Source organism: Callospermophilus lateralis, chromosome 7 (genome assembly GCF_048772815.1).
Source record: "Callospermophilus lateralis isolate mCalLat2 chromosome 7, mCalLat2.hap1, whole genome shotgun sequence".
NCBI lineage: Eukaryota > Metazoa > Chordata > Mammalia > Rodentia > Sciuridae > Callospermophilus > Callospermophilus lateralis.
In genome coordinates this window covers 80,437,858-80,451,759 of record NC_135311.1, presented here as the reverse complement: position 1 = coordinate 80,451,759, position 13,902 = coordinate 80,437,858, and the positions used below count along the sequence as shown (strand labels likewise).

Genomic DNA, 13,902 nt, shown 5'->3' with positions numbered 1-13,902 from the left:
TGGAATTATTTGTAATTAATTGCCTGAATAATTAGCATGGGCTGTTTTTTTTAATTGACCAGAAATTTATATTATTTTCACCCTGAGCACTACCTGTGTAATCCTTTAAATAGGCATTGGATATAATCCTGGCCCAGCCCTTCCTAGCGCCACATTCTGTTATCTCATTCTTCTGTAAAGAGGATATACTGTGACTCAGCCATGAAGTTTCTGGAAGCCTTTGCATTTGGTCTGTAGCCTTAGGTTACCTATTTTCTTTCTTCTTTTCTCCTTTATTTCCCCCTGAGGTACAGGCTTGCTGTGATAGCCAGGCTAGTCTTGAATTCCTGAGCTCAGGTGATCCTCCTGCTTTGCCTCCCCAGTGCTTGGATTCCATCTGCTGTGCCACTGAACAGGTTTAGGTTGGCTTTTTTTAAAAGGCTGATTTTCTCTAAAATTTATGGATATCTTTTATTTTTAAAGGGACACCCATTTCATTAAAAGTTCCCATTAAATGATGAATTATTGTAGTAGAGCTTAGAAAATGCTTTGGGAAATCTTTCCAAACTATTGTAATAATAAACCAACTGGGCCAGTTGGAAATTTCTCTTTGGAAAAACGTGTTTCAGGACAGAAGGCTTCTGAAATGCTTACTGGTTTAATCTACTTTTACTATAAAGAGAGTGTTGCAAGTAGTCACATAAAGTAGTCTTTTGCTGAAACCAAGCACTTTCGATACTATGACTTCCAATTAATTGTTTTCTTTTCAATTCACAGGTGAGATGCTAATAATTATTTTGGTTTTGATATTTAGACAAACATTTCTTGATTAAAAGGAAGGCATCTATCATTGCCAATATTTAGAATATAAACAATATTGTTTTATTACAACTGTAGGTTTTTTATTTTTTATTTTTTTTACAACTGTAGGTTTAATGAAGAAGACAATCATAGCTGAAAAGAGACAGAATTTATAACATTATTAAAATCATAAAATAAAATGCTTCAAATCCCTTTTTTAACAAGTCAGGTTATACCTACAAACATAAATATTTTCATGTACATGTTTTTTTCTTGTAGGACTTCAAAGTTTTCTTATTGATTTTTAAAAAAATTCATCATTACTAAATGATGAAATAAGGATAAATTAGAATAATGCATAAATTTGGATTAAAAATAATTAAGAAACAATCTATTTAGATCCAAATAGACATCTAAAGACCAATCTAAAGGATGAAAGGCAGGAGACTACGAAAGTGAAAATCATGCCATTCATCATGGAGTAAATATGAAGAAGAAGAAAAAAAAAGATGCAGAATGTTGTTGTATTTTATCAATTTAAACCTGTTAGTTCATATTTTTAAAAATTACCTTTTCATTTTAGGACAGCTAGCTCTTGTCTGCCCTTTCATTGTTTGGATATCTATGCTTCTGACTGACACCTCAGTTATATGGTACTCAACTCATCTGATTTACTTGTCAGTTATGTCTGTGGTTATGGCAACAAGAGATCTGGAGCAAAATATTTATTAGAATTGATTCTTGATTAAAAAAAGATACTAGTGAATGTGTATTAATGGAAATACTGAGTAAGACAATGATAGAATCAGCTAGAAATACAACTAGACATAGAAATAAATAGAAATATAGAGTTCAAAATAAGATCTACTAGTGCCAAGGAGGCCAATACATGAATCTATATCCACCCACTTCCACTATTCAAATCCTGACTCTACCACATTTTAGTTGGGTGACCTTCATGAGATAACCTCTTCATGAATTGGCTGAAATAGCTTCAAGTAGGGATATTACTTCTCTCATAGTTAGTAGCAGGATTAAATGAGGGAATACATCTAAATATAGTAAGTACTATGCAACATAGGCCAGTTAATGTTAGTTGTTATTCTTTTTTTAATCATTTCTTGTTCATAAATATGACATGTTATCACTGGTCTCATTAATGGGAATGATGTAGAAGAAGATAAGACGCTTTGAAGCCAGATGGACTTAGGTTTGAATTTTTCCTCTGCCATTTTCCAGCAGTGTAAACTTGTTCAAATTTCCAGATCTGCAATTTGTTTTTCATGGACCGTATCAGAGAAATAGTAACAACCCCTGGGGATTTTATGAGAATGAAATGGGTTAAAATATATATAGTACCTATATGAATTTTTCTTCACTTTTTCCTCTTCCTTGAAGATGCACTTGGGTAAAATTTTTCCTGCTGTTCAGTCTACATATAATTTCCTCAGCTGATGTGAAGGAGGGAAGATAGCATAAAATGCTATGATTTTGGATTATCTCATTGCAAGGGGAGTAATTTCACTACAATGTGTCCTGTTTTCCCATGTCTTAGCAATTCTGAAAGGCTTTAGATGGAAATGTACTATTATTTGGTCCATCATTTAATTCTCTGTGAATAAGTCAAGCAGAAAAAATAAATTTTTACAAATGTGTGAATTTTTCAGTACTGATGTTTACTTTGGGGATGGACAAAATTTCACAGCTATTCTAGATTTTGACACAAGAAATATTATATAACTTTGTCCTTTTTTCCTCTTGAAATATTTCTCTCTGATTTATTTCTGAATCATTCACCATTTGCAAACTATTGTCTTAATATAATGGATATTCAATAAGTGGGAAAAAACTAAAATATTATATCTTCTTGTTATGGTTTGGATATGAAGTGTCCCCCAAAAACTCACATGTGAGACAATGAAAGAAGTTCCATAGGAGAGATGATTGGATTATGAGAGTCTTAGCCCAATCAGTGAATTAATCCCGATTGGATTAACTGAGTGGTAACTAGAGGCAGGTGGGATGTGACTGGAGGAAGTGGTTAATTTGGGGCTTGGTTATGGGGTAAATATTTTGTATCTGGAGCTGGAGTCTCACTCTCTCTCTGCTTCCTGATGTGAGATGCTTCCCTCTGCATACTGTCCTGCCATGAGGTTCAGCTTCACCTCAATCCTCAAGGAATGGAGCCAGCCTCCTATGAATTAAGACCTCTGAAATTGTGAGCCCTCAAAAAAACTATTCCACCTCTACAAGTGTGCTGGTTGGGTCTTTAAGTCACAGCACTCAAAAAGCTAAAACACTTCTGTAATCAGCAATGTAGAAATTCATGTAATTTAGTCATAGTTAAAGTTGGTATATGGAACTCAAAAGAATAGTGTTTGTTTGTTTTGTTGTTGTTTTTGAAGGCTTTTGTAGCTGCTGCTTTCTTGTTGGTGTCTTCTCAGAGACTTCATTCATTCAATTCATTTAGTAGATATTGACTGCCCTACTGTATGCCAGATGCTAGGGATCAGCAAAAAGTTGATCAGTCTAAAAGGCATGCTTTTAACAAGATTATATTTTAGTGTTAAGTAAAACAAATAAAAACTATATAACTAGCAAAATATATAATTTGTTAGGTAGAACTTTAGATATCTAAGTATTAGTTTCTACATCACTAGCATCTTGCAAAAGATCTGGACATAGCAGACACTCAAAAACTACCTGCTTCTAGATTGATATACTTGTATGAATACTCAAAGGAACAGAAGCACAATTATTGAATTTACCATTGCTTTCCTGAATCTAGTCCACAGACCCAGATGTGAAATAGCTTCCAGAGTAAAATTTTAGTTTACATGGGCTCTGTTATCTGAGTAAAGTGGTCTGTCCGATTGATTAATTTTGAACTTAGCAGATGATATAATTGTATTATGTGGCCCAAGTAGATAGATATTTGATTTTATTATGTTTTACTCCTTGAAATTTGGCAATGCACCTAAACTCTCCTTCCTATACATTTTTCACTTCATTGTTTCTCTCTTAGTATTGAGTGTGTTAGAGGTATCAGATGAATTGTTTTCTTATAGATTATGCAAACACTTGGTCCTGTCTGTTTTCTCAGTTCGAATTGTAATCATTGATAAAGATGAACAATTGTAACTTTCCAAAATCCGTAGAAGATATTTTAAAAAATAATATATATTTCTCTAGTTCTATGTCCTCTCGTTCTCTTGGGAACTAGATGAAAGGCTAAGTATTGATGAAAGTCTGGATAACTGTCTGGAATGCAAGATTGGGTGGGCCAGTCAGAGAAGAATGCTTTCCAGGCATGTGAAGTGACTGTCATCCAGGTCCAGGGAAAATGACTATGTTGGCCCAGCTTGCAGACATTCCTCAGCCTGACCTCATCTCCCACATATCTCCTGCCAGTTTTATCAGAGTTACATTTTCCAGGAGATTCTTTGGCACCTTCAGTATCACATCACTCATATGTGCATGAATATGCATATATAATCCATACAATTTCTGATAAAATAGTGTATTTCCACAAATTACTTGGGGGAAAAAAGCACGACTTGTAAAAACAATGTATGGTCTATCCAAAATATTAGTAAACTAGACACAAACCAAAGGAGAAAATAAAAATCCTTTGTACTTCTACTGCCTAGGGTTAACCAATGAAAACATTGATGTATATACCCCAGTCTATTTCCCATGCACAAAACAACAGTTGTTTTTTCAAAATTGAGATGACACAATTAATGCAACTGGAGTGATTTGCTTTTTAAAAAAGTTAAAGCTGAGGGGCTGGGGTTGTGACTTAGCAGTAGAGCACTCGCCTAGCACGTGTGGGGCTCTGGGTTTGAGCCTTAGCACCACATAAAAATAAAATAAAGATATTGTGTCCAACTAAACTAAAACAAAATATTTTAAAAAGTTAAAACTGAATCACAAACAGAAGTACCTACATAAATTTTCATAATATAAAATTATCATGGTTTATCTATTTTTTTCAGACTTAGGTTATCCAGAATTACCAATGATGCTATTATAAATAAAATACTAATGACATCTATTTTACAGAAATATTTCACCTACAGCTTTGTGGGTAGCTAAACAATAATTCCTTCTCCCAAGGCTTTGGGGCAACCTTTGTCCATGACTGGGGCTGGTCAAGGAAGGGCAGAGTGATTATGAGTGCTTGGGTACTGCGCTGGTATTCTGGAAAGAAGACTAGGCTCTGGGCTCCTTCAGAAAATTCAGTGTCTTTTCATAGTTGATGAACATAGGAGTATTTTTAGAGAAGAAAGGAAAAATCGGAGAAGTGCATGCCATATAACTGAGATGCTTTAAATTTGCACATCTCTAAAGCAAGGTCAACTGTTCCACACAATTGTTCTGAGTATATTTGCTCCCATATACACAGAGTAGGTACCCAGGAACATACCTATTCATTAATAGAAAATGCATACATTTAATACTGGGAGTCAAGAGAAATATTTATTCATTCATCCTTATACTCTCCCTACCCAATTTTAGCAAACAGATTATAAATTCTACAGTTTCTGCTTTGTTTGCCATTTTTATCTTCAATTCCTTGCACACTGTCTGGCACATAGCAGATAATCAATAAGTATTTGTTGAGTGAACAAAACAATATAAAGTGAAAATATTTGAGTCCAAATGCCAGTCAAGTCTTGGTGTTATTTTCTTCTTAGAGTAATTGGTCCCATATAGGTAGGTATATTTTTAAAATCCTAAGGCATAATTTAAGGGAGCAATGATACAACAATGATAGGAGAGTCTATATTTGACCCAGGTACTGTTGTGCAGAAAATACTCTTTTAATTTTATTTAGCTACTGAACATTTAGGTCTGCATTTTGATGCATTATTTCCTGGGAAAAGACTGTTGCCCAAGTGATCTGCATGGACAGCAATATCTTGCTTCTTTTAAGTGCCAACAAACCACACTGGAATCCTTCAGTAATACATTAAAACTTTTAGAAACACTTAATGCTTCAAAATATTAGACCCTTGTGACAGATGGTCAGAGGTTTCTCTGATGATGAGTCATTGTGCTTCAAAAAATAAATGCAAAGAATAAAAAATAAGTAAATTCAACCAATATTTACTGGGTACATTTTAGATATCAGCCTTGTACCAGGTATTAGAAATATGAAGAAAAACAAAAGATGATCATAGATATACAGGTAAATGCATAATTATTATGCATTGTTTTAAAGTGTATAACTGGACAGGGTGCAGTGGGAGTACAGAGGAGGGAGCAACTGCTCATTCATCTTGGTGAAGATTGGGAAAAATGCATGGGTTTTATATGGGGTTTAGAGACAGGAGTTTGTCAGAGAAAATTTGGCAGAGAAAGGGGGATAGGAGTTCAAAATAAAGGGTATTACATAAGCCATTGCTCAAAGAACATGGTGCATCTCTGAAAGCGAGATATTGGCCAATGGTTGGAACATAGGATATTTGCAGGGGAGATAAGATTATAGAGGTAAACTTACAGATGTACTATCACAGTGCCAGTTGAAGAGTTTGCACTATGTCATACAGGCCATGGAAGTTTTGATAAGTGATATTTATTCTTTAAGCATTGATCTCAGCCTTGCAAATAAAGATGCTTCTTTTTGACATTGGTCTTGATTTTCTTTTCATTTGGGATTTTTAGGTTTTTTTGATATCATGTTTGAGTCTTTGTGGCATGATGATCCAGTATCATTTAATTTCAGTTTCATCTCCTGTTTATTTTTTTATTATTTTTTATAGCTGAGTTGTTTTTGAAGTCCTCTTATTTGTTTGTTCTGCAACTATTTGGCTGTCAAAGCTGGTCTCAGTGATTTGCTTCATTCTAATAGTAGCTGGGACCATTTATGGAACTGATTCTACAAAATGATCTCTTTATAATCACAGTGATCAGGAAATGAACATAGGAGACCAAAATAAGAATTGTTATGATTAAGTCACAGTATAGTAGTATAGAGATAAGCTCATTTCTACAAAGTCCTTAGAAAATTCCATTGTTTACTTTTGAGAATGTTTTAGCCTAGTTATGGTAGGGATGAGAGATTCAGAAAAGGGAAGATGCTATTATCATTGTAGTTACCAAGCTGAAAACTCTAAAAGTAGCATTACATAATAATATTATATACTATGTACAAATTAATATCAAATGTTCTGCATGCATTTTTTTTTAAAAAATCTGTTAGCTTATCTATGATTTATGTACTTAAATATAATTTAGTTTTTATTGAAATGCAAAATGTGTGCTGGCTTTGATATTATTATCTGCAGAAGTCTAAAAAGGGTGGTTTCTGATGTCAACATCTGTTTCCCTGAGTCATTCTAGTCATGCACATCTGACTTACTTTTAGAAATTACTGTTGTTGTAGTTCTGATGTCAATTTGAATTCAAAGGATTCAAATGTCTGTATCAGTGATTCTATCATTCATTTTTGTCCGTATTTTGCAGCATAACATCACTTTATGGAAGTGGAATGAAGGTCATGTAGCACAGCTAGTTAAGTTAAAAATAACAGGACTGAAAAAAAAAAAATGCCTGCAATCAATCGATTTCTCTGTTTTTCTTGTATTCTAGGTAACAATGGCCAACATTGGCATAAATGGAAATAATTCTCTGGAGACCTGTGAAACAACACTCTTTGCTCTCCGAATGGCAACATGGAATCAAATCTTAGATCCCTGGGTATATATTCTTCTCCGGAAGGCTGTCCTTAAGAATCTCTTCAAGCTTGCCAGACGCTGCTGTGGAGTGCATGTCATCAGCTTACATATTTGGGAGCTTAGCTCTATTAAAAATTCCTTAAAGGTTGCTGCTATTTCTGAGTCACCAGTTGCAGAAAAAAATCAGCAAGCACCGAGTTTAGTAGGACAGTAAGTCAGTGTAGGACTAGAATGCGATTAAGAAAATTTTTGGCTATTTATCAGTTAATTAGATAAATATACATAGCCTAACTGGAAAGTTCAGACCTCAGCAGGTAGTTGGTGATAAATTTCTTTGAATTCAGCTTTTGAAATTTGTCAAAGTAGTATATGATTGCACATTTTCACTTGCTTTTGTCAACTGGAGTTAGAATGAAATAATGATTATGGGAGTCAAATAGAAAAAAAAATTGAGCTTATCTGTGTGATTGATGCTTTTATAATAAATGAATGTGTTGAGGCCTAATGTATTTTTACTTGGCCTATCTACTAGGGGACACCTTAACACTACCTGCATGGTGGATTGGCTATTTTAGGATCACTGTTTGTAGCTATTCTTCATAGACAAACTCATTGAACTATAAGGCTCCTGTATTTTTGTCTGGTCTGTTTTAGTAGTCATTATGTAGCCTCAATCAATATATGCATGACATGGCACCTGGGACTCACTGTGGCTTATAACAAAAACCTACTACATAGGTCAGTTCTGGCTCATAGGTTGTCTGATCTCGTGAGCTTATTTATAATGGGCCCATCCATATCATATTTGACAAATATGATTACTTTCATCTATTATTGATAGATGAAGGCTTGTTTGAAGGCTTTTTGGCAAGTATAAATTTAAAATTTTTAAATAATTGCTTCCTTTGAAAAATTTAGTACGCTGATACATGTTCATATTTAGAGATACAGAGGCTTTAACTTAGCACAGATACAGGCAACTTGCATGATAGCAGTTCCTAAAAAGCTCTACCATGAATAATGCAAACAACCTATACCCCAATGATGTGAGCAAAGAACATGGGCAAAAGGTGCTTTGCTGTGTGCCATTATTTCTGTTTCAGAGAATAAAAGAAACACAGTCAACATATAATATTCAAAGATTATCTACATCTAGTGTGTTTCTGCCTTACATGCATGTATGTACACAAAAATACTCACCACAGACAATGGAAAATCCTCTTTTGACAACAGGTCCATTGAATGTGTAAGATAGCATCTTCTAAAGCCTGTGCTATAGTGTTGAAGGGGAAGATTGGAAATCAGCCAAGCATTTTGGCATCATTTTAATAGCTAACCAGAAATCAAAGGTGGTAATCTCCCCCAAATTTCCAGTAATAAATCAGACCTTTTCCCCCTTGTTTTTGTAATTCATTCCAAAGAATTTAGTACCCATTCAAAATGTCTTAGGTCCATCAGAGAACAGGGTGTAGTTCTGCTTTATAATAGGGAAATGTATTTCTAAAAAAAAACTTCTTTCTTTTATTAAATTGGGTCCATTTAAAAATTAATTTTCTCTGTGAAACTCTTTTCAGACTCTAGGTAATTCTGTTAATTCAGCTAGACTTAAATGATTATGTTCATAAATTTCTGGTTTTCATTGTTAATTTCCATTGGAAGTCATTGTTAACTTTGTGGATTTTGGCAAATTGTCCTGGGTAAATTAAAAGAAATTAAGAAAGTATCCTCATTGAAGATTTGAAGGCAACATTTTTTCTGCAAATCTAAAGCAGATAACAACATGCTGGCACATGATATTCTTATTTTAAGACCAGTAAATGATTAATCTTGCAAATTTATTCTCACATGTAGAGCACATAATATATGCTAGATTAATACTTGTCAAATTGAATTACAGACAAAAATTTCTTAATGCAAATTGGACATGGAATTGCAAAGTTTTTGCACATTTTAGTTTAAAATGACAGTTACATATTGATCATTATGGTATATGTATATATACATTATGTATGTATATGTATGTTTGTATATACAACACGTGTTTAAAAAGAACCTATTTGTGATTGCTATTACATTGCATAAATGTGTTTCAAGAGCACTTTAAGCCAAGACAAACTTTCAAAGCAGATATTTATTTTCTGTAACTACTTAAGAATATTGGTGTCCTGTGAACTGAGGCACAAGGGATCAGATCTCTACCTACCTTCCCTTGTCATCTTGGATAAAAAACCTGCAGCAAATATTTGCATGTATTTCAACTGGGATAAGGCTCTGAGAAGAAACTCGTTCAGAATCTCCAGGCCTCTTCTCCCAGAGTCTTTAAAATGTAATGGAAAAATTGTTGGTGTATTGCCACAATGTGGTCCTAGCCATATGCATCTGAACTGAGATCTGTGATATGACCATGTGGGATACAGTGCTTTGGGGAGTGACAATGGAGTCACTCTGCATATCTGGAAAGATTACTTGTATCGTGTGAGCATCATTTTAGGGCAATATAATTGACTTTGAGATGATGTTAAACACATGATATAGACATCAAAACTGGAAAAAAATAAGTAAAAGAATATATGTTTGCATAATTTAGGCTTTTCTTCCAAGGAAAGCATAATTAAAGAAAGCAAACAAACACAAGAGTGGGCAGAGCTGATTTCAGAATTTGTTTCTTTTGATATATATTTTGCACATAGTTTGGCAATTTGCTGTATAATAAATAATAGAGGGTAGCATTCACCAATAACTTTCATTCATGTTCCAAGTGAAAGTATATTTGTTCTGATTTCCAGAAATAAATAGTTTCAACAGGTTCATTAATTTGAATGTTGTAAGCTCTGTTTTAAAGTTTGTAATAAGACCTTCAGGGTAACTGAAATAATTTCCCTTTGCATTAGGTAAAGCAGTAATCATGCAACTTCACATACCGTTTGAGCTTATGATTTCTGAAAAATTATATTATTCTAGGCAAAAGCTAAACTTGTCAGACTTTTTTAGAGTCTTTGTGAATTTGTTTAAATCACTGCCCTTATAGAAAGAGTTATGAGAGAGATTTCCCTCTACCACAAGGAGAGCTCTCAAGAGAACCCAGCCATATCCTAATATTGGACATCCGCCTCTAGAACTGTAAGAAATAAATTTTTGTGGTTTAAGCCAAAAAAATGCATATGGGTTTTTATGATTATGAATACAAAGAGAATGCTGACTCCTGGTATCCAAAACATCAAATGTTTTACTGAAGGTTTCAATTAAGTGATAAAAACATGCCCTTTGAAATTTTTTTTTCTAGAGATGGAAAGTTGCTTATAATGATTTGTATAACTAAAGTGGAAAATTCCTAAATGTCTACACACACACACACACACACACACACACACACACACACACCCATATATATGGGGCGGGGGAGATAAATCTGTGGTATATAATAGTCTTGTATGCTCACTTTAAGACTTAGAAATAAGACAAATTCACTTTAGTTTTATGCGTAATTTGAATTTACAACCTTAATATGAACATTTATTAAATACAGAGTGAGCCTTTTGTGAAAACTGCTTTAGCTTTCCTGTGTACCACCATTGCTCCAATTAATTAACTATCTAGGGTCAGAATATCAAGGTTGGGCATGTATATTTTCTTGCTCCCTCATCTGGGTATCAGAAGACTTTGCCACCCAGTAAATAATGTTGAACTTCCACTCATTACTGACATGTTTTAATAGTAGATGAAATATGTTTTTCTTTGTTATGTGAATAAGTGTATTTTGTGCTCTTCATATTTGCTGGTTTGCACAAGAGACTAAATCATGATGTGTATGTGTTGTTGCTTGCATTGGTATATAACCCATGTAATTTTAGTGCTTTGACTGGCTTGAAACTTAAATGACTTTGTAATAAATATGGAGAACCTATAACCAGAGTGGTTATTTTGAAGATGGTCGTATAAAACTTTCAACTTTTGAGCCTGAATGCCCATTTTTACCTGCTATTAGATGGGAAGAGTTTTGACTTGGTTTCTAGTGTTACTGTCTGTTATTCCTTCCCTGTCCACTCCTTTGCAACATCTAAGTTTCTTTCACCTGAGTCTTACCATAGTTTCATAATTTAGATGGGATTGTTTCTAAAATCTGGTGGCCTAGGTGTATATAGTCTAGGATAAGCCTACATAGGTCTAGGATAGCAAGCGACCCCCAAATCTTAGTGACGCAAACTCAGAAATGTTTGTGGGTCTTCTGTGCTTCCTGTCCACTCTAAAGTGGGGTTCCTGTCACTATAATCACTTCAAAGAACTCAAGTGACTCAATATCACCATGATATCTTGCTGTTTATGCTAGAGGGGAAAGAACAGAATACAATGAATCATACACAGTCTGTTAGAGCGTCCACCCGAAAGAAATACACATTTACTCACACATTTATGGCCAAAACAAGACTTCAGCTGGGTTGATACACCAGGAGGAAGACTGAAAATAGTTGGTAGGCAGCAGTAAACATTCAGTAAAAAAAAAAATGTTTTAGTTCTTGCCTTCCTATTGATATTTAAACATGAACCGTATTTTTTTTAAATTACTTTTTTATTTGGGAACATAATGTAATAAAACATTTAGTGTTCACTCTTTATAAATACTGAGAAGTATGCTGTTGTAATCTATAAAGAAAGGGTTGAATACGTGCTACTTACAATGAATAATTTTTTTATTCCAGATACACAGAATAGTAAGGGAAAAACTCACTTTTTAAAATAATGAAGACAACAAGACAAACACTGCCCAGTTGCAGCTATGTCTGAAATGATTGCTTTTCTAATAAGTGAGAACGAAGTAAATGTAATTTTGCCTTTGCACTTTTAATTTCTCCATGATACAATGTTTGTCTTGACATAACTCAGGAGACTGAACTCTGTAAAACTTTCAGAATATGCAAAGTAGTGTAATAGCACTGAAACAAGATCAAATTACATTTCTCCTTTTTTTTTTCTCCAAAGGGAAGAATCCCTTCATTTTGAACTCAAACCTAGCAGTACATAAAGTAAATAAGAAACTTGGCTAAAGTTAAATCTTAGCAATCTTGAGATGTAAGTTCATATATAACAAATGTTTTGTTCTAAGCTACTTACAGGGCTTTATTGCACAAAATTTCTGGCAGAGCTGTATTTCTGCTCTGAACAAGTATTAACTGAACATGATATGATAAAGATGTGATTTGTAAATATGACAAAGTAATTTGGAAGTCATTATGTTATTATTAAAAATCTCAAATTTGCAGGCAGATATCTTCAGTTAACAATCTAGATAGGTTTTAAAATATAATAAAAGTTTCAATTTGGTTAGTGATCTATTTATAATAGAGCAGAGGCAAAATTCTTGAAATCTAAAGAAATTATATCTTGGATTTGAGGTGTATTTTAAATTTGCACTTTGAAAAAACCTTAGTGTTTCATGTTTAATTTCACTTGAATTATTCTCAGTGTTTGACTTATGAAACCCAAACTGAAATTCATCCTACTGTTGAAGTGTTAACTTTTCCATTTTAAATAAAGCAGTTCTACAATAGTAGACACTTAACATAATTTAACTTCTTAAAAAGTGAGATTATACTATACGTACTGTTTTTTTCGGCAATGTTTTTGTTTTGATAATCCATGTACATACAGAAAATTCTTTTTAATATCTAGATAGTATTATGTAATATGAATGTGCCACAAGTTAAATAATGATTTTTCTTATTGAAGGAGACTTGCTTTTATTTCCATTTATTTCCCCTTCACCTAATGCTATTTCAATGTGTATTTCTTTATATCCTATTATTGTGGTTTGTGAACTTACTGGATTAAGACAGACTCATTTGCAGTATGAATACACACTGCTAAAACAGGCAATGTGAATCACCATACTCTTTTTTTAAAAAAAATGCCTAATTTCTGAGATTACTACTATGCATTAAGGCAGCCTTTTACATTCACAAATCTAATCAGCAAAAATAATTAATATTCAAACCATATTTTATGTTACTTTTATTTTCCTTTGCAATAATGAAGTTAAACATATTCTTACATTTGTTAGTCATTGCTTTTCTATGAATTTCCTGTTCCTGACCTTTGTCCATACTAATCTATTAATATTTTTCTTATTGATTTGACTCTGCATGTTAAGAATATTAACCCTTTTCACATATGTTACAAATACTTTTCTCCTAGGTTGCCATTTTATTTTTCATTGAGGGTGTCTTTCACCATAATAGACTTAGTGATCTTTTATGGATTATTGATTTATTTCTTATTTGGAAATATTTCCCTCCTCAAAGATTATAAACACACTCTCCTTTTTATTTTTCATCCTTAAATTTTCTAATTTTAATGGAATTTATGTTTTTGTGTCAGGTAAGCTCGAGGTGTAAGCCCCCACCCCACCAAATGTTAGCCAATAAATGCCTCCCCTGTTTTAGTT

General features: G+C 33.4%; 1 protein-coding gene across 1 annotated transcript in view; it reads left to right on the top strand.

Annotated features, from left to right (window-relative positions):
• The window catches only part of Ptgfr (prostaglandin F receptor), a 35,197-nt gene extending 27,520 nt beyond the window's left edge, over nucleotides 1–7,677 (top strand). Inside the window, exon 2 of the mRNA XM_076862934.1 lies at nucleotides 7,378–7,677. Within this exon, the coding sequence (XP_076719049.1) occupies nucleotides 7,378–7,677 (300 nt within the window). The remainder of the gene's footprint in view (nucleotides 1–7,377) is intronic.
• The last annotated feature ends 6,225 nt before the right edge of the window (nucleotides 7,678–13,902 follow it).